Source organism: Alexandromys fortis, unplaced genomic scaffold (assembly GCF_014885135.2).
Source record: "Alexandromys fortis isolate MF-2015 unplaced genomic scaffold, M_Fortis_MF-2015_v1.1 scaffold_397, whole genome shotgun sequence".
NCBI classification, from domain to species: Eukaryota; Metazoa; Chordata; class Mammalia; order Rodentia; family Cricetidae; genus Alexandromys; species Alexandromys fortis.
The window spans coordinates 423,461-448,087 of record NW_026068336.1 but is presented as its reverse complement, the minus strand read 5'-3'; the positions used below and the strand labels follow the sequence as shown (position 1 = coordinate 448,087).

The 24,627-nt window shown below is 49.6% G+C and overlaps 2 protein-coding genes across 5 annotated transcripts in view; one reads left to right on the top strand and one right to left on the bottom strand.

Moving 5' to 3' along the window:
• Positions 1-20,260, top strand: part of Elmod3 (ELMO domain containing 3) — a 47,032-nt gene extending 26,772 nt beyond the window's left edge. Inside the window, 8 exon segments of the mRNA XM_050132859.1 lie at positions 278-346; positions 891-982; positions 5,315-5,438; positions 5,615-5,737; positions 7,083-7,213; positions 17,035-17,111; positions 17,338-17,465; positions 19,176-20,260. Of these exon segments, the coding sequence (XP_049988816.1) occupies positions 278-346; positions 891-982; positions 5,315-5,438; positions 5,615-5,737; positions 7,083-7,213; positions 17,035-17,111; positions 17,338-17,465; positions 19,176-19,378 (947 nt within the window). The 3' untranslated portion in view covers positions 19,379-20,260.
• Positions 20,261-22,356: 2,096 nt separating this feature from the next.
• The window catches only part of Capg (capping actin protein, gelsolin like), a 24,954-nt gene continuing 22,683 nt past the window's right edge, over positions 22,357-24,627 (bottom strand). For all 4 annotated transcript variants that reach the window (XM_050132863.1, XM_050132860.1, XM_050132862.1 and 1 more), the window contains 2 exons: positions 23,912-24,000; positions 22,357-22,533 (listed from right to left, as the gene is read on the bottom strand). In XM_050132863.1, the coding sequence (XP_049988820.1) occupies positions 22,468-22,533; positions 23,912-24,000 (155 nt within the window). In that variant the 3' untranslated portion in view covers positions 22,357-22,467. The remainder of the gene's footprint in view (positions 22,534-23,911; positions 24,001-24,627) is intronic.

Here is a 24,627-nt window from a genome sequence, read left to right as displayed (position 1 = left end):
TGGTGCTCCCTGTACCCTTTGGCCTCCCTGGGGATCCCTGTGGGCATGGTGCTCACCATACCCCTTTTCTCTGGCTCTGCAATGTCTATGCACTTCTTTTTCTCTTCCTGGTATCTCTAACGAAGCCACCAGGATTCGGACATGACAACCTGATCTAACGCTTACTGCCTCCTGAAGGCCATTTGAAGAAGGACCGCTGTGGTTTGGAGGGAAGGGCCCTGTGAGAGCAGCCTCCCAGACCCAGATCTCACAGACACTCCTTTTCTCGCTGTTGCAGTTGTAAACCTGGAGGTGCTCAGAGCCCAGGAAGAATGGGAAGTGGTGGACACCATCCATCCAGACACAGGTAAGTCCAGCACAGCTACCATCAGGATCCGCATGCAGTCAGCAGTGACTGGGCATTTTAGCTATGTGACACAGAATAAAGTCCCTCCCACAGATCCTGAGATGATAGCCTACCACAGGAAGAAGGGAAGGAACGCCACAGCGCAAGGCTGCCATTGCTGCTCACCATCCAGTGCGAAGGGAAGATGAGAGAGTCTTGGTCAGGGTTGGCCCCTGAAGGGGGCAGGGATGGGGGCAGAGAATGAGGGACCCTGTGGCAGCCATCTGCTGGCAATCTCTGAAAGCTGGGAAGAATTACCTCAAGTCCTATTCTGACGGATTTAGATGGAGCTGTAGAAGGGGAGAGACCATCTGGGTCTCACCCGAGCTTCACCAAGCTCAGGAGAGATGTCACAGTATGTGGCTCCAGCCACCACCTGTGTCGCTGGTGACAAGTTGGTAGCCAGTGCTTGGTTTAGAGGTGACAACCAGTTGGCCGCCAGTGGGTATTTGCTGTCAGGACAACTACTATCCCAAATCCTCAGGTGTCTTCTCTTTTTACCTAGAGAGTGGGGTCAGCTCCCAGCAGCCTGGCCAGCTCATCTCCTTCAGCGAGGCTCTGCAGCACTTCCAGACCCTGGACCTCTCCTCCTTCAAGGTGGCTGTAGGGAAGTACCGGTGTCCAGCATTCACCTGTTTACTAAACTTTCCGAACACTGATATTTCTCATCTAAGAAATCATGGGGTATAGGATCTCAAGTAGCCAAAGGATCAGATTTGATGGCTTCCATCTATAATCCCAGCATTAGAGGAACTCGGGCAAGAGGGTTGTCTCATACTTAAGGCCAGCTTCCAAGCTAAGCACCCATGACTGACTGATAGGTTATGTGCGTGCAGATTCCTTGTGGTGACCAGAAGCTGTTAGGTCCTCTGGAACAGGTGGTTGTGAGCCACCTTGTAAGAGGAGACTGTTCATTTGTTCCCGATTTCCCAGGCCCGAAATAATTACACAGAAACTGTATTACTTAAATCACTGCTTGGCCTATTAGCTCTAGCTTTCTTTTTTCTTTTTTCTTTTTATTTATTTATTAAAGATTTCTGCCTCCTCCCCGCCACCGCCTCCCATTTCTGTCCCCCTCCCCCGATCAAGTCCCCCTCCCTCGTCAGCCCAAAGAGCATATAGCTCTAGCTTCTTATTGGCAAACTTTTATATCTTAAATTAACCCATTTCTATTAATCTGTGTATCGCCACATGGCTGTGGTTTACTGGCAAGGTTCCGGCATGTCTGTTTCCAGTGGGCGGCTACATGGCTTCTCACTGATTCCACCTACTCTTTCTCTATATATATATCTCTTCCAGCCTGGCTATATTCTGTTAAGCCATTGGCCAAAAGCAGCTTCTTTATTAACGAATAAAAGCAACACATATACAGAAGGACGTCCCACACCATTTCCCCTTTTTTTTTAAATAAAAAGGAAGGTTTTAATTTTAACCTGTTATATGTAAAAATACATATAATAAAACAAGTATCAAGCAAGAATATGGTTACAATATTTATATCTTCTTTATCTTTTATCATAACTAAGGAAAGCTATAATTATAACTTCTATTATTCAACTCCATCAAAGATACCAGAAAGATATAATATTACCTAAGTTAACAGGAAGTGCATTGTAAGCAACTTCCAAAACTAGAATTGACAGAAACATCTTGCTGCCTGGACAGTCACCCAAAATTCTTCTGTAATGTTGGGACACCCATCTTCAGCCTACAGGTCCATAGTATCTGGCAGACTTTTCCATGAAGCAGATTTCAAAGACAGTTCCACCTATATTAGCACTTTGTCAGTCACTTTCTTCTGTGTCCTGCAGAATGCTGGCAGTTCTCTCATGAAGCAGGAACCCTGAAGGATGGTCTCACCTTTAGGCAAGTTCAGCAGTCATTTTTCTGTGGGTCCTGCATGTCCAGTTTATATAGCAAACCGTCAAGCAGTGCAGGCAAGAACTGTTTCTTGCTCAAATGGCTAACAAATTCCATGAGGAGCCTCTTCAATGCCCATCATCCTCTTGAAGTAGATTGGTGCTGTCAGGAGCAGATGAATCTCATGTTATGAAAAGTCCTAAGTTCTTAAAACATCTTAAATACCATATTCTGTAGTCTTTGAAAGATCTCAAGAATACCTATCCATCTGACATATAACTCTGTACATCTAGAAAACCTAACTAACATGACTACAAGCTTGACTATTATAGATGACTCTATTAACCTATATTTCTTAATTATACATTACATTTTTAAATGAGCAATACAAACACAAACCTTAATCAAGAACAGAAAAATATATATGTGTGTGTGTGTATATATATATGTGTGTGTGTATATATATAAACAAAACTGATCTTAAATTTGTATCAACAAACCAACTTCCATACCATTGCAAATCTCTATAGCATATCCCCCTTTAAATGTAAACAAACATTTATAAACAGTATTTGGGAATTTGGGTGTAGTTCTCTCCAAACTGCTTCCTGCTTTTTGTTTAGCAAAGTAATTTTGGGAGGTGTTCACTGCAACCTTTTTTGGGGGGGCTTGGTCTATAAAACCACATTAGTCTGGAAGGAATCTACAGGTTCTTATCTTCTGTGGAAACAAAAGAAGAACCTCTTTTCCAAAGCAACAAATCATTAGACCCAAATTTTGAAGTCAAGATACCTTTTATATACATATACATTTATGTATACACACACATGGTGTGTGTGTGTTGGTTTAGCTTAGCAGCCCATACAATAAAATGTCTCTCTGTACTTAGCTCCTTCACAGTCAAAAATTCATGAAAACACAATAATATACATAGTCCAGACTCTCTGTGTCTGTTTCATCTTTACATAGCTTCTTTTTTTTTTTTTACTCCTTTTAACCTATGACTTTCTGTACTGTGTCTCTTTAAAGATTTTGTTTTGTTTTTTATTTAGACAAAAAAGAAAAGGTGATGTGGAAGGTGATGTATGCTGTGAATATGTTTTATTGCCATTGGTTAATAAAGAAGCTGCTTTTGGCCAATGACTTAACAGAGTAAAGCCAGGCTGAAAGAGATATATATAGAGTGAGTAGGCAGAGTCAGAAGCCATGTAGCCTTCCACATGAGATAGACACACCGGAACCTTGCCAGTAAGCTACAGCGGTGTGGCAATACACAGATTAATAGAAACTGGTTAATCTAAGCTATAAGAGTAAGCCAGGAATACGCTTATTGGCCAACCAGTATTGCAATTAATACAGATTCTTTGTGATTATTTTGGGAATCTGGGCAGCCAGGAAACGAGCGTGTAGCCTTCCCCAACACCACCTGATATGCTGTCAGTGCTGGGAACCAAACCCGGGTCTTTCAGGAGACCAAGTGCTCTCATTAACCGATGAGCCGTCTCTGAAAACCATGTAGGGCCCTGCTAGCCTTTGTGGAACTGAACCTGAGGAGCCCTTGCAACCCTGTGATTCAGGACATGTGCAGATGTCTCCTGGGTTTTCCCTCCATGAGATGGGAAGTATTGGAATCAAAGACCAGGCAGCTCCTTAGGGAGGGAAGACAGACTGTCTAAGGAGTGGGGTACTAATGATTCAGGGCAAATGAAGGAATATTCCCTGTCGGATCTAGGAGCTGTTTGGGAATTTCATTTTTTTTTATTTTTGGAACAGGCTTGTTATGTAGCCCTGGCTAAATTGGCACTCACTATGTTGCCAGGGCTGGTAATAAACTCAAGGCAATCCTCTATCCTCGCCTCTCAGGTATTGGCGTTAGAAGCATGCACCACCATACCCAATATGACCTAGAAATTTAGGAAATATGCTGGGAGCTAGAGAGATAGACGGCTTAACGGTTAAGATCACTTGTTTCAGCAGAGGTCTCGGGTTTGATTCCCAAAACCTACATGTCAGCTCACAACCATCCATTACTTCAGGCCAGGGGATTTGACACCCTCTTCTGACCAACCCAGGCACCAGGCACACACACGGTGCACAGACATTCATTCGAGAAAAGCACTCATACACATAAAATAAATTTTTAAAAAAGATGTCAGTACCAAGTATGGTGACATACATGTGTAATTCTAGCACTTAGGAGGCTGAGACAGGAAGATATCATAAGTTCAAGGCCAACCTGAGCTACATAGAGAGAAACTTTGTCTTACAAAAGTTGTGTAGCAGGTGGGCAGTGGTACCAGCACTCAGGAGGCAGAGGCAGGCAGATCACTGAGTTTGAGGACTGCCTGCTCTACAGAGTTAGTTCCAGGACAGCCAGGGCTGTTGTGTGGGGCAATAAAAGGACTCACTGGGTAAAGGCCCTTGCCTTACAAGCTGCATGGCCTGAGATTGATCTCCAGAACCCACTGAAAGGTGGGAAGAGAGAACTGACCTCCACACATGAGTCATGACAGGTATGCCCCTCACACACATCATGAATACATACACCAATACTAAATTGGGACTGGGAAAAGGAGTATTAGGGGAATAAGCACACTGAGGGATGGTGGGCTCGAGTATTCAGTCTAAAGCCTGGATTGTGAGAGAGGCAAGAGTCAGGCACTGATACAGAAGGCTAGAAGATGCCAAAACCCAGCACCTGACTTTAGGGAGCCAGCATGATGTAGTTTAGAAGGAACATCTAACTCATATAGCCAATATGAAGAGTAGACAGCTTTGCTGAGACTACTATCCTGACTTTTACCTGGATATATTTGAGATTCCTTGTGGCCACAGCTGAGCCTCCCTGGTCGTCAATAGCTAGTTCTGAAAAAGTCCAGAAGACAAATGGAGAGAATTGGCTGGGAATATCTACACCTAAGGACACCTTGCAAAGGATCTGGGAGCTACAAGTGCCTGTCTTTGCAGTCTTGGTGACTTCTGACTCTTTTTCCTGGCCCAGACACTAGCTGAGGGGTCAGTCTCTGCTTGATAAAAGTTTTAATAGATTGTTTGTGCTTTTCTTCCCAGAAAAGAATCCAGCCAACTATTCGAAGGACTGGGCTCGCCGCCCTCCGGCATTGCCTCTTCGGGCCACCAAAGCTGCACCAGGACCTTCGGGAAGAAAGAGACTTGGTCCTCACCATTGCTCAGTGTGAGTGCTAGGGGCAGGTCCAGGGCACACAGTGGGGCTCTTGCCTATTCAGATTGCCGTGAGCACAGGCACGTTGGTAGCTTGTCTTGAACATAGTCCAATTCCCCATTCTCCAGGGAGCAATGGTTTCTCCCTGGGGACAGCCTAGCAGAAATGGTATGTGTGTTTTGGGGCAGGTGGCCTGGACAGCCAAGACCCAATACATGGCCAAGTGCTGCGGACCATTTACAAGAAGCTGACTGGCTCCAAGTTCGACTGTGCCCTTCATTGAGACCACTGGGAAGACCTGGGCTTTCAGGGTGAGAGAAAAGCACCTGTCTTGCTTTCCTTATCCCATTGATTCCGGATTCCAGAGAAGAGGCCATCTTGAGTGAGGAAAAACATCTAGGAGGGTCCAGAAGAGGCAAGGGCCCTAGGGGCAGCATATAGGAGTATATGCATATAGGAGTATCTCGTGTCCCTTGGAGCTCTACCATCTATTACCTTTGTGCTATTAGGAAGTACCTTTGTGCTGTGAGATGGGACATGTGGAGTGATATCATTTGTTCTTTCCTTTTTTTTTTGTTTTTTGAGACAGGGTTTCTCTGTAGCTTTGGAGCCTGTCCTAGAGCTAGCTCTGTAGACCAGGCTGGCCTCTAACTCACAGAGATCCGCCTGCCTCTGCCTCCCTAGTGCTGGGATTAAATGCTTGTGCCACCACTGCCCTGCTGTTTTTCCTCTTTTTAAATGAAAATTGTATTCTAGTTATTTTAAATTGAAACATTTACTTCTCTTGCCTTTGAATTATAGTTTTATTCTTTTGAGACAGGGTCTCATATAGCCTAGCCTGACCTCGGACTCTTATGCTCAGACTATAGCTATGCATGACCTTTGGCTACAGAGCCAGCTTTTCTGGGGCCTTTTCGTTCTGCTCTTAGTCTATTTTCTGTTGCTATCACCAAATACTCAAGACTGGGTAATGTGTAGAAATTAGAAGCTGATTTGGCTCGTGGTTCTGATGACTGTGAAGTCTGGCGAGCGTGGCTTCAGAATCCCCTCGGTGTCTGGTGAGGGCCTTCTCACTGTGTCCTAACATAGTAGAGATACAGGAGAAAGGACAGGCCTGCGGCAGCTGTAGTCTTTCTTCCTCTTTTTCCCTTCTGGAGGTGGTCTCTCTGCCGGCCTTGAGCTTGCTCAGCAGACAAGGATGACCTTGAAGTCTCATCCTCCTGCCTCTGTGTCTCAGGTGCTGGGATAGCAGGCCTGTTGACAAACATGTCCAGTTTATACCCTGGCCATACACCCAGCCTCGTGTATGGCAGGCAATCACTCTGCAAGCTAAGCTACACCCCACCCTCTGTCTTGGTGAAAATCTTGCTGGTAGTTGTGTGGGAAAATGACTACAGAAGGCTGTGGGAACAGAAGACCGCTGCCAGGGAAGTCCCGAGTGCCGGAGGCTGGGTTCGTTTGGTCCCGTAGAGCCCAGGGCAGTCCCGAGTGCCGGAGGAAGGCCTCGTTTGGTCCCGTAGAGCCCATCACGGGTGTGTCTGGAACATTGCTGTGCAGGGCCAGTGCCAAGGCAATTTCCCAGCTGTGTCCTGGGAGCTCAGGGGACCCAGGCAGCCTCCACCCTCGCTCACTGTCACACCCTGGTTTCTGCCGTAGGAGCAAATCCAGCTACAGACCTGAGAGGGGCAGGCTTCCTTGCCCTCCTGCATCTGCTGTATCTGGTAATGGACTCAAAGACATTGCTGATGGCCCAGGAGATCTTCCGCCTGTCTCATCACCACATCCAGGTAGGATTCTGGGGTGATGACATAGGAGAACGCTGGGGACTGTGTGGTTCCGCATCAGGATGGTGGAGACGAGCCCGGAGTGGCTTCTTTGTCAGATGCTTTAGAATCTGAGCTCCACCATTCTTTAGCTGCGAGTCTTTAGCAAATCGCTCAGCCTCTCCGAGCCTTGATTTCCTCATCTGCTGCAGAGAAATCTTGAAGACTGTGCTCACTTCTTTCTGTTTCTGTGGCAGAGTATGCTGGTAAGAACTGAGAAAGGAGAAAGGAAGGAAGAAGGAAGGAAGGGAGGAAGGAAGGAAATATTGTTTATTTGGTTGATTGGTTGGTTGGTTGGTTGGTTGGTTGGTTGGTTGGTTTTTCAAGACAGGGTTCCTCTGTGTAGCCCTAGCCGTCCTGTAATTCACTTTGCAGACCAGGCTGGCTGCAAACTCAAAGATCTGCCTGCCTCTGCCTCCTAAGGCAGGGTTTGTTTCTGCTCCTAGTTTGATGTTCTGGTGCATCAATGCCAGGGAGTCACAGCTGCAGGAGCTTCGGGAGGCAGCTGGTCACATTGCACCAAGGTCAAGAAACCAGACAGTAACTGCAGGAATGCTAAGTGGGAGGCTCACTCTGTCCGTTTCATTTGGGTCCAGATCCCCTGCCCAGGGAATGGGCCTGCCCACAGTTATGATGCGTGTCTCCATGTCAGCAACATGATGGAGATCATCTGTTGTTAGCATGCCCAAAGGCCCATATCCCAGGTGACTCCAGACACTGGGATTTGTCAGCACTAACCATCATGACAGTTAGCTGGCCCGCTGGGAGTATTCAGTTGTCTATGATCCTATGCACTGGGCACACAAAGGGGTTGCTGCTTTCGTCCTGGTAGTTTCTTTCAACTCTGAAGGGACAGGGTTAGTTTTGGGGTGACCCATGGTCTTAACCATCAGCCCAGTGATGGTTTTGGTAGCCCCTTATTCTCTCCTGCCGTTTGGGGATAGGTCTGGTAGTTTTCCCATGTAGTGGAAGATAGTATTGACTCCAAGGAAACAGATGTGGCCTGCTTCCTTCCATTTGTCTACCCAAACTCCTGGGGCTAGAAATTCGTTCATTCAGTGAACAAAGATCTCTTCCGCACCCCCCCCCCCCGCCCAGTACTTATTTTTCATGGTGCTTGGGATGTGTCAGAGAACAAAACAGACCAAATGACAAACAGCAGAGATGACAAAATGATATTCTAAATGAATCCCATAATTCATTAGAAGTGGTAAGCGCAGAGGAGAGGGGGCGGGTAAGGTAGGGATGGTGTTTAATGGAGGAGTCAGGAGATGAACTGAGTCTGGAAGGGTGTGTCATGTTAGCCAAGCCCATGCCTAGGGTGCCTGGCATTCCAGGCAGAGGGCCCAGCAGAAGCGAAGGTCACAAAGGGAGCATGCCAGGGGTGAGCAGTAGGAACAGGGCTCACAGTGGAGAAGAAGCCACCGAGGAAGCAGACCAGATGGTAGGTCCATCAGGCACATGGTGGACTCCAGGTTTGTCCCTGTGTCGCAAAGCTCGAGCAGCACAATGACTGGGGATCTTACCAGGCGCCGCGTGAAGGACAGTTCCCAGGGAGGTCCCTTAGGACCAGCCTAGTTGGGGTAGGCAGTGGGTGGGAACAGGGAGATTCCAGAAGAGCTGAAATAAAATAAGGAGAGTAGAAGCAGTGTGGTTTTTGGTGGAATGGACACAGGGTTAGGCTTTGGACAAGGAAGACGTTAGTGACTTTAAAAAACCAACAAAGAATAGCTAGAGAAAAAAGGTATGATGGAGAATGCTTTAATCCCAGCACTCGGGAGGCAGAGGCAAGAAGATCTCTGTGAGTTTGAGGCCAGCCTGGTCTACAGATTGAGTTCTAGGTCATCTAGGACTACACAGTTAGACCCTGTCTCAAAAAAATTACCATAAAGAAAAAGTAGGAGTAGGGACTGGTGAGGCGGCTCGGTAGTTAAGAACACTGACTGCACTGGGCGGTGGTGGCTCACACTTTAAACCCAACACATGGGAGGAGAAGCAGGAGTCTGAGGCCAGCCTGGTCTACAGAGATGTTCCAGGACAGCCTGGGCTACACAGAGGAACCCTGCTCTTCTGGAGAGCCCGAGTTTGGTTCCCAGCACCCATGGTGGGTCACAGTGGTCTATAACTCCAGTATAGACTGGGCATCTCACACTTTTCTTCTGCTTCCTCAAGACCAGGAGTGCACTCAGTACACAGACATACATGCAAGCAAAGCACAATACACATAAACATTAAATAAGTGCGCATTCTGAGCTTCGTGACAGTAAACACGACAGTAATCAGCACTCGAGGCTGAGGCAAGAGTTCAAGGCCTCACGCTGAAACTTCCCGGAGTTGGCAATGTTGCTAGGAGAGAACGCTCACCTCACAGGCTGAACCCCAGCACTACCGTAAACTAAATACCTGTAGTGAGTTCACACCAGCCTGGGCTACATAGCAAGTTCAAGGCAAGTCTGCGCTGTATAGCTAGAAAGAGAGAGGAAGGAAAAGAGAAGAGGGGAGGAAATGAAGGAGGGAGGGAGGAGGAGGAAGATGATGGGGGGAGGAGAACCATCCCAGTGCCCCTCCCAGGCCGTCTGCGGGTCCCAGAAGTCCTGCAAGCAATTCTGAGAGCTTGGTGCTGGCAGAGCTCTGCTGTCAGTCACGAAGGTGACGTGAGATGCTCCGGAACACGAGTGACAGCACTTCCAATGTCACATGAGCAGGAGACAAGGGGGAAGAAGGCAGGAGCCCTGGAGACAGAAGGCCCCAAAGTCACAGGAAGGAGGATGTAGTGTTGGCCTTGGCCTGGGGTCAGATGATGCTGGCCTGTAAGACCTAAGGTCTGCCGGGTTTCACTGGGAACCGCAGCTAGGACGTTTCCAGCAGATGTTAGAGGCAGAATCTTGACTTGGATTGCGTTTAAAAGGGAAGAACAAATCTGAGACAGTAAATATAGACTCAGTTTTCAGAGGATTTTGTGGCAAAGGGAAGCCAAGAAGGGTGATTGTGAGTTGAGATTTTAGTCATTTGGAGCCGCGTGTTTGTGTGTGTGTGTACGTGTTTGTGTGTTTGTGTGTGTGCATGTGCACGTGAGTGTGTTTGTGTGTGTGTTTTCCTGTTTTTTATTTTGCTTTTTTGTTTTTAAGATTTTATTTCATTTTTATGTATGTGTATTTGTGCATCTGCGCACATGTGGGCAGGTGCCCATGGAGGTCAGAAGAGGGCATGGGCTCCCCGGAGCTAGAGTTACAGGTGGTTGTGAGCTGCTGGGAACCCATCTTCAGTCCTTCAAGAGCAAGCAGTGCTCGTTACCACGGAGCCACTTTTCCAGCCCCTTCTTCTGTGTTGTTTCATTCTTAATTTTTGAGTCAGTGTTTCACTTTGTTGTCCAGACTGTCTCGGAACTTACGGGTTCGCCCGATTGCCCTTAAATACATAGCCATCCTCCTGCTTCAGCATTCCAAGTGTTAGGATCACAGCTGTGAGCCACCCTGCACAACAAGTAGTTATTCTCATGAAATTTCAAACGTACAGAAAAGTTGCAAGTGTTGTTATTATCTAATAACATAAGAATCAAAGTTAGAGATTTGGGGATATGGCTCAGTTGGTAAGGTGCTTGTCTAGCGCGTACAAAGCCCTGGGTTCAGTTCTTTTCTACTGAGATTATATGGTGCCCATATTTTCAGTTTTGAATGAGTGAGTTTATTAAGCATATAGTAAGCAAAAATAAGAGAATAAGTATTGGGCTGGAGATATAACTCAGCAGCTAAGAGCACTGGCTGTTCTTCCAGAGGTCCTGAGTTCAGTTCCTAGCTACCATATGGTCAGGCTGTCTGTAATGAGATCTGGCGCCCTCTTCTGGCATAAAGGGTGTACATGCAGACAGAGCACTCATTCATAAAATAAAGATTTTTTTTAAAAAGATAAGCTGGGCATGATGGTGCACGCCTTTAATTCCAGCACTCAAGAGGCAGAGGCAGATGGATCTCCATGAGTTTGAGGCCAACCTGGTCTATAAAGCGAGTTCCAGGACGGCCACAGCCACACAGAGAAACCCTGTCTTGGAAAACAAAAATAATAATAATAAATAATAATATCCTGTAACAAATAAGAATGGTCATTAAATCAGGAAGTTCCCACATCCAGAAGAAACCCTGCCCCAATGCCCATGCTGAAGTGATTGCCCCGGGCAAAGCAGGGTCTCCCCATGGGGAGCTTCCAGCTTCTGGTTCCCACTGCAGGCAGTTGTATGCCACGGGCTAAACAACGGTAACATATGTTGGAAATGGTTTTCCTTCTTGCTGGTCCCAAAGGTGCAGTGTCTTTAATGCCCTTGGCTGTTTGCTGCTCTCCTCCCCGCCCCCCAGACCTGGGGTGCCAGCCTGCTCTGGGACTTGGAGTCTCGGAGGACACTGGAGATAAACAGGCTTGAGTGTGAGGCAGGAGACTTGTTCTCAAGAGTCCGCTCTCAACATGCACAAGCTGCACGTGACAATTTACTGGTGTAATGTATATTACAGGTCCCCAGGACCTGGCATGTTAGGGTATGCCTGTAAATTCAGGGTCATCCTAACATTCATAGCAATTTCAAGGCCAATCTGGGTTACAAGACACCCTGCTTACAAAGAAAAGAGGAAAAATAATTAACTGGAGTGTGGTAGGCCACACCTTTAATCCCAGTACTCTGGGACTCAGAGGCAGATGGGTCTGTTGTGAGTTCAAGACCAGTTTAGTCTACAATGTAGTAGAGCTGTGTCTCTAAAGGGAGGGCGGGGGCTGGGAATGTGGCTCAGCTGGCAGAGTGCCTGCTTCGCATCCACAGGCCTGGCGCTCAGGCACAAACCAGGCATTGCGGAGCACACCTGTGATGCCAGCACTCTGGAAGGAGAGGCCGCACAGTCTCAAGTCAGGGTCATCCTCAGCCGCGCCAGGACTCAGAAGCCAGCAGGGGAATATGGGAGGATGATTTAAAAGCAGGCCACACCACCTTCCACACACACACATACTCCAGCCCCAGGGGTTGGAAATGGCCATCCGTGTGTCGCAGCACTGCCTGGAAACTGCGTCCCCAGCAGAGTGCCAGGACCACAAACAGAGTGAATATTTATTCACAGGAACACATGCTAGTAAGCGGAAGCTTGAGCATGCGTGAGCATCACACATTGAGTCCAAGAGCTGTGCCAGGAGCACAGTGGCACATTTAGGAAGGAGGGGAAAGGTAAGAGATAGGGGCAGACCAAGGTTCCACAGAGCTTTATTGGGCTTGGCAGCCAGTCGTGACCCGGGAGTCTGGGAAAGGGGGGTAGAGGAACCACATGGAAAGGGGCAAAGAACAAAATGAAGCTGGGTGAGATCAGGCATTGATCAGGTGGTGGGGTGGGAACATCAGTAGTTCAAGGTCATCCTCAATTGCATAGCACATCCCAGGCCAGCTGGGCTACAGGAGACCCCGTTTCAAAAAGGCAAAACACAAACAGAAGAAAACAAGATTAGCCCTGGTATTTTCAAGATGAATAAGTGGAAGTGTGTTAGTTACCGTTCTGTGGATGTGGCGGATTACCTGACAGAGCGGTTTAGGAAGGACTCAGGTGGTGGGACACACCGTGTCCGCAGTCAGGGAGCAGAGGGAAGACCAGGAGCGCTGCTGTGCGACCGGCTTTGTCTTTCTTACTCAGTCCAGGACACCAGCCCAAGGGACGGTGCCACCAATACTTAGGGAGGCCCTTCCCACCTCTAACTAACCGAGATAATCCCTCACCGACGTGCCCAGAGGTTTTCCTCTGGTGACAGTCAAGAATGACTATCAACTCCCGTCGCCTGTGCTCACACAGCACTTCTGATTAAATGCAGTGGGTGCGAGGAAAGATGGAAGTAGGAAGGGACTTGTTAGGAGAGCGGGCTAAGGTACGGTATCGAGGGGCTGGATCAAAGTGCATTGTGTGTATGTGTGCGTGTGCGTGTGTGAGTGAGTGTGCGTGTGTGTGTGTGCATGTGTGTGTGTGCGTGTGTGTGTGTGTGTGTGTGTGAGAGAGAGAGAGAGAGAGAGAAATGTTAAATAAAAACTCCTAAAAATTAACCGTGAAGGAAAAAGAGGGAAACCCAGTATTAGGATGAGGTGTTTTAATTTTAATTGAGCATGTTAATTGGGTGAATCAAAGGGGACTTTTGATTGCTGGATTTTGGTAGTCAGCCCCAGGAAGAGGAAGTGGCCAAATAAGGGAATAGACCTTGGTGGTTAGCTTTAGGAACGTCGTCTAGTGGTTTTTAGCAAGACTGATGGCACTGGGGAGAAGGGCAAGGCCTGCCAGAGCATGTTGTGTCCCTTCAATTTTAAATTTACAGAAAACGTGCAAAAAGATTGCTAGAAAGAGCCGCCGTATATCCTTCATTCCACTTCCCCAATAATCTTCTAAGGGGATTACGCACACAGAATGATTAACTAGTGCATACCTGTGCAGTCTCTGTTCCGGGCACACCTTCTGCTGCATCTTGTCATGTCTCCTGATCTCTTCCAGCCTGTTTGTCTTTTACAGCCCTGACATATTAAAGGGCCCGTGGTCAGTTATTCTTCGGAATATCCCTCAATTTAGGTTTTGTCTCATTGGTTTTTTTTTTTTTCAAAATTAGATTGGAGGTATGCATTTGAGGCAGAATGGCACTGCGTATGTTATGTGCTTTTCTGGGTGCCTGGTACTAAGGAGCACACACTTCTGTGGTGTTAGCTTTGGTTAAGATGGGGTCCTCTGGTTTATGTCCATTTAGATAAAGCTTCCATTTTCCTCTTACAATTAATAACCATCTTAGCCAGGCGATGGTGGTACACACCTTTAATCCCAGCACTCAGGAAGCAGAGGCAGGTAATCTCTGTGAGTTTGGGGCCAGCCTGGTCTACAAGAGCTAGTTCTAGGACAGGTTTCAAAGCTACAGAGAAACCTGGTCTCATAAAACCAAATAAATAACCGTCTTACAGAAAATACTTTGAAATTATGCAAATATCCTGTTTACCCTCAAATTTTTACTCATCCACTTTAAAGAAAGATTTATCTTTAAAATGATGTATGTGTGCATATATAACGTGTGTGTGTCTGTGTACCTGCAGAGCTAGAGGCATCAGATCCCCTGGAACTACAGTTAAGGTGGTTGTGAGCCATCTAATGTCTGTTAACCTTCAGCCATCCCCTTCTGCCTCCCAAACCATTATTGCACACACCCCTGACTAGCTGTTACTGCACACACCCCTGACTAGCCATTACTGCACACACCCCTGACTAAGCCATTACTGCACACACCCCTGACTAGCCGTTACTGCATACCCCTGACTAGCTGTTACTGCACACATCTGACTAGCTGTTACTACACACCCCTGACTAGCCATTACTGCACACCCCTGACTAGCTGTTACTGCACACCCCTGACTAGCTGTTACTACACACCCCTGACTAGCAATTCCAGTGTTTCCCTGTGAAACCTGCACTGAGGAGGGGGGATCTGCTGAGGTTGAGGCCGGTGAGGACCACATAGTAAGACCCTGTCTTAGAACACAACAAATAACATTGTGAAGTTTGACCCCAGCTCTGGAAACCTCCAAAACATGGAGTTTTCCAGATGCAGCCTATGAGATGTGGCCTACCAGAAGCCATGTCTACTTACTCCTAAAAACCATGGCTGAGGGCTATTGCGATAGCAGGTAAAGGCCCTTGCTGCCAAGCCCAGTGATACAGCACAGATAATAAAAACCCAGAGACAGATATTGGGGTTCAACCTGAAGAGCAACGCAGCCACGCCCCTAGAGAGCTCTTTCCTCTGTGAAATCTTCAGACTGAAAGAGAGGGAGTTTCTGTCTCCTCCCACTTTATATTCCTTTCTAGTACTGGGATTAAAGGCAGGCACCACCACCGCCCGGCCTATATGGCTAACTAGTGTGGCTGCTGGGATTGAAGGTATGTGCCATCACTGCCTGGCCTCTATGGCTGACTAGTGTGGCTGCTCTGTGCTCTGATCTTCAGGCAGCTTTATCTATTAAGATTAAGTGATACACCACTATACAGTGGCTTGAGTTCGATCCCCAGGAATCACAGTCAAAAGAAAACTGACTCTGCAAACTGTCCTCTGACCTTCACACGTGCCATACAGACATATGCCCATACATGCATGTACACAAATAAATACATGCATATAATTAAGAAAAGCTGTTATGGGCTAGAGCGATGGCTCAGTGATTAAGAGCAATGGCTACCAGAGGACCCAGGTTGATTTCCAGCACCCAAATGGCACCTTGCAACTCTCTGTAGCTCCAGACCCTGGAGAGTAGCCCCTTCTTTTGACCTACCGGGCATACCTGGTACACAGACACACATATAGGCAACATACCCATACATGTAAAGTTAAAAATATTTTCTAAAGGAAAGAACTTAAGAGAGAATTTAAGTTTCAGGTGCCCATTGTTCCCCTGATAAAAGAGAATCGACTCAAGCAGGGCAGTAGTGGCAGTGGTGGCGCACATCTTTAATCCCAGCACTCGGGAGGCAGAGACAGGCAGATCTCTGAGTTCAAGGCCAGCCTGGTCTATAGAGTGAGTTCTGGGACAGTCAGGGCAACACAGAGAAACCTGACTCAAGAAAAAGAGGATTGACTCAAACCTCCAGATGCTGAGACACCCCAGCCTCCATGCATCCCAGGGCTATTAACACTTTAACCTGAAAAGTAGCTCAATCCCAAGGGCCACATCAGTCTCCCCTAAGGAGGCACCACGCCCCAATGCTGACGTGGTTGCTGGCTTTCTGGGATCAGCATTGTGTTCTGTCCTTGCATGTCCCCTCTCCAGCAAACGAGTCTGGAGTTCTGAGAGTCTAAGAGGTACAGTGCCCGTGCCCAGAGCAGGCACTCAGAAGTGGGAGGGCTGGGCCTGGAGTCCACACTTGCTAATGGCCCACACAGGGATCCCCAGCCAGCACCTCACTCCGGAACTACACCCCAGAATCTTCAGGAGTGTGGCCAACTGAACCTCAAAAGATGCTTGGATCATATTCGAAACGATTTAAACCCACTAGGCATGGAGGCAAATGAAAATACCAAAAAAAAAAAGAATGGCCAAGAGGAACACAAGTTTGAGGCCATCCTGGTCTGCCTAGCAAGCTCCATCCCAGCCAGGGCTTATAATGAGACCCTGTGTCAGAACACAAAGGGGATGGGATAGAGTTGAGTTGGCCTAAGTCTTGCTCAGCATTCACAAGGCCTGCATTTGATCCCCAGCCCCACACAGATTGGGTGTGGTGGCACGTGACTGTGACCCCAGTATTTGGCAGGTGGAGGAAGACGTTCCAGAGCAAGAGTTGGGAAGATGGCTCAGCAATTAGAGCACTGACTGCTTCTCCAGAGGACCTGACAGCTCACAGCTACCTGCATTCCAGTCCCAGGGATCCAACACCCTCTTCTAGGCTCCTCAGGAACTAGGTGCACACATGGTACACAGACATACATGCAGACAAAACACTCATATCATGCACATTAAATAAATTACTGAAAAGTTCAGGTCGGTCTTGGCTACAGAGTTTAAGTCAAGCATGAGATCTGTGAGACCAGGTCTTTAAAAAAAATGAAAAAAGAGGGAGTTGGATACAGAGCTAGTTTAGACCTGCCGCATATGGAACCCTAGATTCCAGGCCTGAGGTCACAGTTAACTGTTTTGGCACGTAAGGTGGGAAGCAGTAACGGCAGCCAGCTGCCCCTGCCAGCCACCCGAGGCTGAGGAGATGCACCAGGCCAGAGCTGACTGACCACTGACCTTTGACCCTCCATTCCAGCAATTCCCTTTCTGTTTGATGTCTGTGAACATCACCCGCATTGCCATCCAGGCCCTGAGGGAAGAGTGTCTCTCCAGGTGAGTCCCTGGGATCAGAGTGATGGGCAGAGCCTGGTTTAGCCCCATCCATGCTTCGTTCTACACAGATAATTCCCCTGCACCAGCCACCTTGCCTCCCTAACCTGACCCGGATGCCCCACTGCTTGGGGGAACAGTGGGGTGAGGTGACCAGACAGGCTGGGAAGGAGGGCACTGGTGTGTCAGGTTCACTGTGGCGGAGCAGGTCACCTCCTTCGTCCCGCAGGGAATGTAACCGGCGACAGAAGGTCATCCCAGTGGTCAACAGCTTCTACGCAGCCACCTTCCTTCACCTGGCACGCGAGTGGAGGGTCCAGCAGAGGACTATCTCAGACTCAGGCTTTGTCCTCAAAGGTGGGCACCTTCTGTGGAACTACATTTCCGCTCCTCCTCTCCCTTCTCCTCCCCTCCCTCAGAAAGCCCGGGGGTCGCTCTTACCCCTTTCTCTGTCACCCTTTCTTCCAAACGCATCCGTTCCCTTGCTTGTTATTTGCGTGTGGAAGAAGCAGGGGCTCCCTGTAAGGCTGTGGCTGAGCTGGAACTTGCTGTGTAGATTAGAATGGCCTTGACTGTATGGCAGTCCATCTGCCTCTGCCTCCTGACTACAAAGATTCCAGGCGTGCACGACAGGCTCTGGCCTTATATGAATGATAGTTGTTATTTCTATTTTTGAGTAGTGTCTCACACTGTAGCCAGGCTACAATCCTGCCTCTGTTCCCCTGCTCTGAGATTGCAGCCTTGAGCATGAGGGGCTCCTGACGATCACGTCAAACAGCAAAACCCCCACATCTTCTGAACCGAAACTTGACTGCTCAATAGGCATAGTACGGGCAGATCTCTGAGTTCAAGGCCAGCCTGGTCTACACGTGAGTGCGGGCAGATTTCTGTGAGTTCAAGGCCAGCTTGGGCTTTGCGGGAGTGCGGGCAGACCTCTGAGTTCAAAGCCAGCCTGGGCTACACGTGAGTTTCAGGCAAGCCAGGGCTATATATTAAGATCCTGTCTCAAGAAACAACAAAACAGGACTGGCAAGATGGTTCTGTGGTTCAGATGGCCTACTGCTCTTGCAGGGGACCCCATTTGCTTCCCAGCACCCATGGTGGGCAGCTCACATTTGCCTGTAACTCCAGCTGCAGGGAGCTGCTGTTCCCCTGACCTCTGCACTCCCACACTCATGGGCACGTGCCCACAGGCAAACCTCTATGCATGCTTTAAAGAATAGTAAGTCTTGAAAGCGTACAACCAATCAGAGCCTGGGCTGGGAATGTGGTGCCTTGCTTTTAAAGCTCCTGCCTGGCATGCAGGAGCCCCGGGCCCAATCCCCACCCAGTGCTTCACAAACCATGTGTGATGGCGCAAGCCACTTAGTAGAGACCGGAGGACAAGCAGCTCAGGGTCTACAGGAGACCTGTCTCAAACAGAACAGAACCGTGAGACCTGGGGCTGGACAGACGACTCAGCAATTAAGATCACTGGCTGCTCTTCCAGAGGACTGACCTCTAACCCAGCACCCACGTGGTGGCTCACAGCCATCTATAGCTGCAGTGCCAGGGGCTCTGGTGCCCTCTGACCTCTGTAGGCATTAGGCACATGTGCTACATAGACATGCATTGAAGCAAAACCTCGTACATATACAATAAAAAAGTTTTAAACTGCCGGGCAGTGGTGGCGCACGCCTTTAATCCCAGCACTCGAGAGGCAGAGGCAGGCGGATCTCTGTGAGTTCGAGACCAGCCTGGTCTACAGAGCTAGTTCCAGGATAGGCTCCAAAGCCACAGAGAAACCCTGTCTCGAAAAACCAAAAAAAAAAAAATTAATAATAATAAAAATAAGTTTTAAACTAAAGGATGTGAAAGTTGAGGTCTAGCAGTTGGAGTGCTTCTACAGAGCTGAGGTCTGTGTCACAGGGAGAAGCCATCTCTGGGCCCTGTCTGGTTTGGCCATCTTTGTTGACTGCTTTACTCTTGTCTCTATAGGACAGGGGTTGGTTGTGTTCACAGAGCCATTGGACTCGAGACCCTGTGCTCCCCAGATCCCCCTAAGTTTCCCCATCTCCTCTGTTCCAGACTTGGAAGTATTGGCCAAGAAGAGCCCCAAACGGCTTCTCAAGACGCTGGATGTTTACCTAGCCCGGGTGTCAAAGGGACAGGCCTCCTTGTTGGGGGCACAGAAGTGCTCTGGATCCCGAGGGCCTCACGCCAGGGACCTCACCTTCACAGGTGTCTGTGATATGCAGTCTCACTCATCCGAGAGCGCGGGGTTGATCTGACCCACCCTGGAGACCAGGGTTGATCTGACCCACCCTGGAGACCAGACCAGGGTTGATCTGACCCACTCCAGAGACCAGACCAGGGTTGACCTGACCCACCCCGGAGACCAGACCAGGGTTGACCTGACCCATCCCGGAGACCAGGGTTGACCTGACCCACCCAGGAGACCAGACCAGGGTTGACCTGACCCACCCCAGAGACCATTCCCAGAGAGGCTGCCTGGGTCGCTGGAGCTTTCACACCTGAAGAACCATGTCTGAGCCCAAACCCTTCCTGCCTCTCTGCAGGTGACATTAGGATGCTCCCGCGTGTGGGTGGTGAAGCTTAAGTTTCTTCACCAACATAGCTCATTGGGCAGCTAGAATTAACCTCCTTGTACCTTTGAAGCAAGGGGTCCTCTGTTGTTCCCAGCTGGGCCCTTGTTCACAGGGTTGGGCCCCCGATGTCTCAGGGGGCATGAACAGGCCGTGAAGTAGGACAGCCGCGTCTGAACGGCCTACACATCCAGTCTACCCCTTCGCACCGAGAGAGAGTCCCAGCGAGTGGCTGCTGGGATTCTGACTCCCCAGAAGCCGGCTCCACGTCTTGAGGTTGGAAATTGGAAAGGCAGAGGCAACAATGTCTTCGGCCAGTTGGGGGCAGCACAACACAGGAAAAAGCGACTGATTGATGCAGGCCCCTCCCTTCAGTCACCACAATTTCCAGGACACTTTCTCCCCCTCCCCCTGCCCACCATTGTTTGTGATTTAGAAATGGGCACAGGCCGGGGATCCTGTGGAGACCGCGCACCAGGTTAACAATGGCCATCTGGCCTGGCAGAGAGGCGATGGGATCTCGCTCGCCCACTCGCAGTTTTAGAATAAAGGAACTGTTGTATCTAGTGTTTTCTCCCAAGACAGTTCTTTCAGGACCTTTCTGTGCCCTGTTGTCTAGGAACCAGATTGAGCCAGGCAGGTTAGCACTTAAGGTGCCGTGGGGTTGCAGACTCCTCAGGCCCCAGGATGGAGAGGCTTCCTGCACCCTGACTGCCTGCCATCCGAGTTCCCCTGGCTGCACCTGCAGGCCTGGAGACATCCTTTATTATTGTGAGTATGATATGGGGTGTGGGGCACACACTTGATGTGTGGGGATCAGAAGACAGCTTGCGACGTTGGTTCTCTCCTTCAACCTTTCTGGAGATTAAAACCAGGTCGACCAGCTTTTGTGGCAAGCTCCTTACCCGCTAAACCAAGTTGCCCACCCAGGCCAGGAGGCCTCTTGCCTACTCTAGCTAGTGAGCATGGTGGCTCTTGTTAGGGTTGACTGGTGTGGTATCCACCTAGGCTTTGCCTGCTTTTGCTCTGGGGCCTGGCTGTTGCTCCCTCACCCCAGCCTCCCACCTAACCACCCATGAGCCTCAGGCCCCTGCACTCCTCTGGCTTCCAGCCACTCCAGAGATGGCACCCACAGAGGCCTCCCTCCCAGTGTGCCCGTGACAAAGCCCTGCATATTTACAGGGTCTCAGGTCGAAGGCTTTGTTACCATGTCTCTCCCTGTAGCTCCCCATCTTCAGCGTCCAGCAGAGAGGTCAGCAAGGCCCCAGTCAGTTTGGGTGCTTGCTTAGCTACTGTCCCATTCCCTGGCTCCACAGGGTCCCAGGGCCGCAGGGACACTAGGAGGGCCGGCTGGAAGGGAGCCAGCTCCCCAGCAGGGACCCTTCGTCCTGACCAGGGTGCACACAGCTTCAAGATAACTCAGCAGTCTGTTCTCCTAGTGGGTGGGTTGGGGGTGGAGGCCTCTGAAGGCTGAAGAGTGTTTTTCTTGGGGGTAGGAAGGACCGTCTTCCACGGGAGAATCCCTGGGTACGTCCTCCCCGGCATGTGCCCCTGTGTGGTCAGTGGAGAGCTAGGAAGTCTCAGGGAGACCGAGGACGGGTCCGCAGACGAGCTCTCTGGCACAGCATCAGAAAATAAACTTGATTAGACTTTCTGTGTGTGGGACAGAAGAATCCAGTGCCACCGCGCAGAGCCACAATAACACTTGGGACACAGGAGGGAGGTGCAGGGCAGCTGCTGCTGGGCCTCAGCCTCTGGCCCAGGCTCACCCAGACACCTCTCCTGCCACTGTGACAGCTCCCTTACCCTCTCTAGCTTGTTTCTTTTGAGTTGCTGTGTCACATAGCCAAGGCTGACCTTGATCTCACTGTGTGTCAAAGGCTAAAGACATGATCCAGCACCCTCTACCTCCTAGGTATGTCAGGGTTACAGACACGTACCACCATACCGGGCTCACTCACTCTCTGCCCTCTTTTTTCTGCTATTCCATACTGTCATTAACAAGAAATAGAACTAGGGCTGTGGCCAGAGAAACAAGGGCCTCTCCACTAGGCTGGTGCTTTTCATACACACACTCCACAGGCAAGCAAGGATCAGAAATAGGGCTTCTCCGCTATAGACTTGTGCTTTTCTCACACACACACACACACACACACACACACACACACACACACACACACACACACACACACCAGCCCTGGGCTGATGCACCAAACACAAAACCCCGCGGAGTAAGAGAGGACAGCTGGCCCGCTCAAGGACTCTGGCACATTCCGTTGCTGGATTCGTGTAATCATTTAAAACTGCCTCATGGGTGCTTATTGGGGCATCTGAGGAAATACTGGCTTGAATAGAAATCTATCCCCAGCCACAGCCACAGCCTTCTCCCAGGCGGGAATGTGAGACTTGAACTAAACCCTGGCCCGAAAGCGATGCCGAGGCCTGGCACTGTGCCATCTCCCTATCAGGTTCTGGGCACGGTGGGGATCGGACAGCGGCTCCACTGAATCCTGGCCACGCAGAGCCAGAGCTGGGCTCCTGGAGGCGGCGGGATTATCCATCACCTATGTTCTACTCGGACCCCAGAATGGGGACGAGCCCAAGGGAATAGGCAGAAAAATCAGCCCAGGGCGAGCACACAGGAGAGAGCTGGGAACGGGAACTGAAGGTGTGTCCTTTATTGAGCATCCGGGCACCTCGGTGCTGACTCAGCAGCGGGGGAGGGGGCCAGGCAGATGGTGGGAGACCGCAGAGCAGGCTGGGGACTCCCACCCTCACTTCCAGTCCTTGAAGAATTGCTTGAAGATGGGACTCTCTCGGCCCTGGGGTAGAATCTCCACCTGCAGTGGGAGAAAGGCTTGGCTCACAGGCTGCCCACCTGTGCTTCTGAGGAGGGGGACAAGGGCTGCCATGACCAAGGGAACGCGCAGCGATACCTTGCCAGCTGTGTCTCCCGAGAGAATGTTCCTTTGTGGTTAAATCTTCTTGTCATGGCCCTACAGTTAGGCTGTCTTGCTACATCAGAGACAGGGGCGAGAGCATTTTCCCATGCGTGCCATCAACCAGAAGGCCCACATCTTCTAGTGGTGCACAATCACTAATGCCCCTCGCGCTGTGGTTTTCGATGGCCCCCACACACATACACCCTTTTGTGGGTTTTATAGAGGCTATGGGGGAACCACTCTAAAGGGATATCTGGTCCATCGTGATTTAGGAGGAAAAAGGACCAGTTTGCCTCATGAATATACCACCCACCTCCCAAATAGTCATAAAATTGTCTTCAATAGCCACAAAGCAGAACCCAGTGTGGTACAATGATCTCTTTGAAATGCTCCTTTGTGTGATTTGCTAAATAAACTGCTCAAACCGTCTGTCTCTTGACTAAATTCTTTCATTCAAGAAAACGGGAGCCCTGTAAGACCAGGCGAGAGGCCCCAAGCAGTGTAAGCCAGTCCCCAGAAGACAAAGATGAGAATCAAGCTCATAGGACACAGGCTGAGAGAACACTGCTTCATGGGTTGGGGTACCCAGTTTGGCAGATTCTGCCAATCAGACGTCAGCTGTACCAGAATTTCTGTATCAGAATTTCTGACCAGGGAATGGTGACCTGTGATCTCGGCACTTGAGAGGCTGAGGCAGGAGAATCGTTGTGAGTTCAGGCTAGCTGGGGATGCATATTCTAAGCTACTCTGGGCAACAGAGGGGGACTGTCTCGAAAGGGGTCAAGGGGGCTGAGCATGTAGCTCCATTGGTAGAGCGCCTGCCAGCCACACACCAAGCCCTGAGTTCAGTTCCCAGCACCATATAAGCCAGGTGAGACCCACACTAGAGGCCAGAAGATGAGAAGTTCAAGGTCATCCTTGGCTACTTAGAGAGTTTGAGGCCAGCCTGGTCTGCATGTGACCTTTACAGAGAGGTGGGATGAGAATAACTTGTGTAGCCGCCTGCTGGGACTAAGAGAAAAGGAACACTGCTGGCTGGGGAGACCCAGCCCCAGTGACCGCCCTACCCTTCCACCTCCCAAGATTCTCTCTGAAAATATGTTTTGGGTTTTGTTTTTTTAAAAGGCTGAAGGACTGAAAGGCCTTTCCACCTAACTGGTCTGAGGCAGGCAAGTCTGCTCCCAACACCTGAGGTGTCCAGGTCTTGTTCAGGCTGGGGTAGGGAGCCCCAGGAGGGTACCAGGAGGAGGAGGTGGGGACATGGGTTTGTCCTCACCTGCGTGTTTGGGGAGTATCTCATCCGAGAGATGAAGCCATCGGCCACTTGGAGGGCTGCCTGCCGCTCCTTCTCGTTAGCTTTTCGCCCTAGAACATAGGAACGAGATGTCATAAGGAGCAGAAGGTGAGGTGTGGCTATCATCATTGGGGCGCAAAGTGTAATTCAAGCTGAAGGCATTTGACAAGGAAACAGCCAGGCAGTGGCTGACTCTCTGACCACTGTCAAAATCTTGTGAACCACAAAGTTCTTCCCCTGTAAGTGACTCACTGCTGTGGCATCCTTGGGCACTTGTCCCCCTGCTCCCCAGCTTCCTGTCCTACTGGGCCCTTTTCTGTAAGGATTCCTTTCTCGGGGACCACAGACACATGGGCCTCTGGAATCTTAGCACTGGCTTCATGGGGTTTGGCGCCTCTGCAAGAAGGAAGAGGCCACCCCAGGGCAAGGGACGTAGCTCAGTCGGTAGAATATTTGCCCAGCATGCCTGGGTTCCAGCCGCAGCACCAGAGAAAATCCCATCACTCAGGAGATGGAGGCAAGAGAATCAGGGGTTCTTTGGCTGCAGAACAAGTCAGAGGCCAGCCTGGGCTACACGAGACCTTGTAGGAAGGGAAAGGGCTGGAGAGATGACTCGGTGGTTAAGAGCACTTTGCTGCTTTTGCAAAGGACTAGAGTTCAGTTCCCACCCCCCACATCTGGAGCTCAAAACTGCTTTT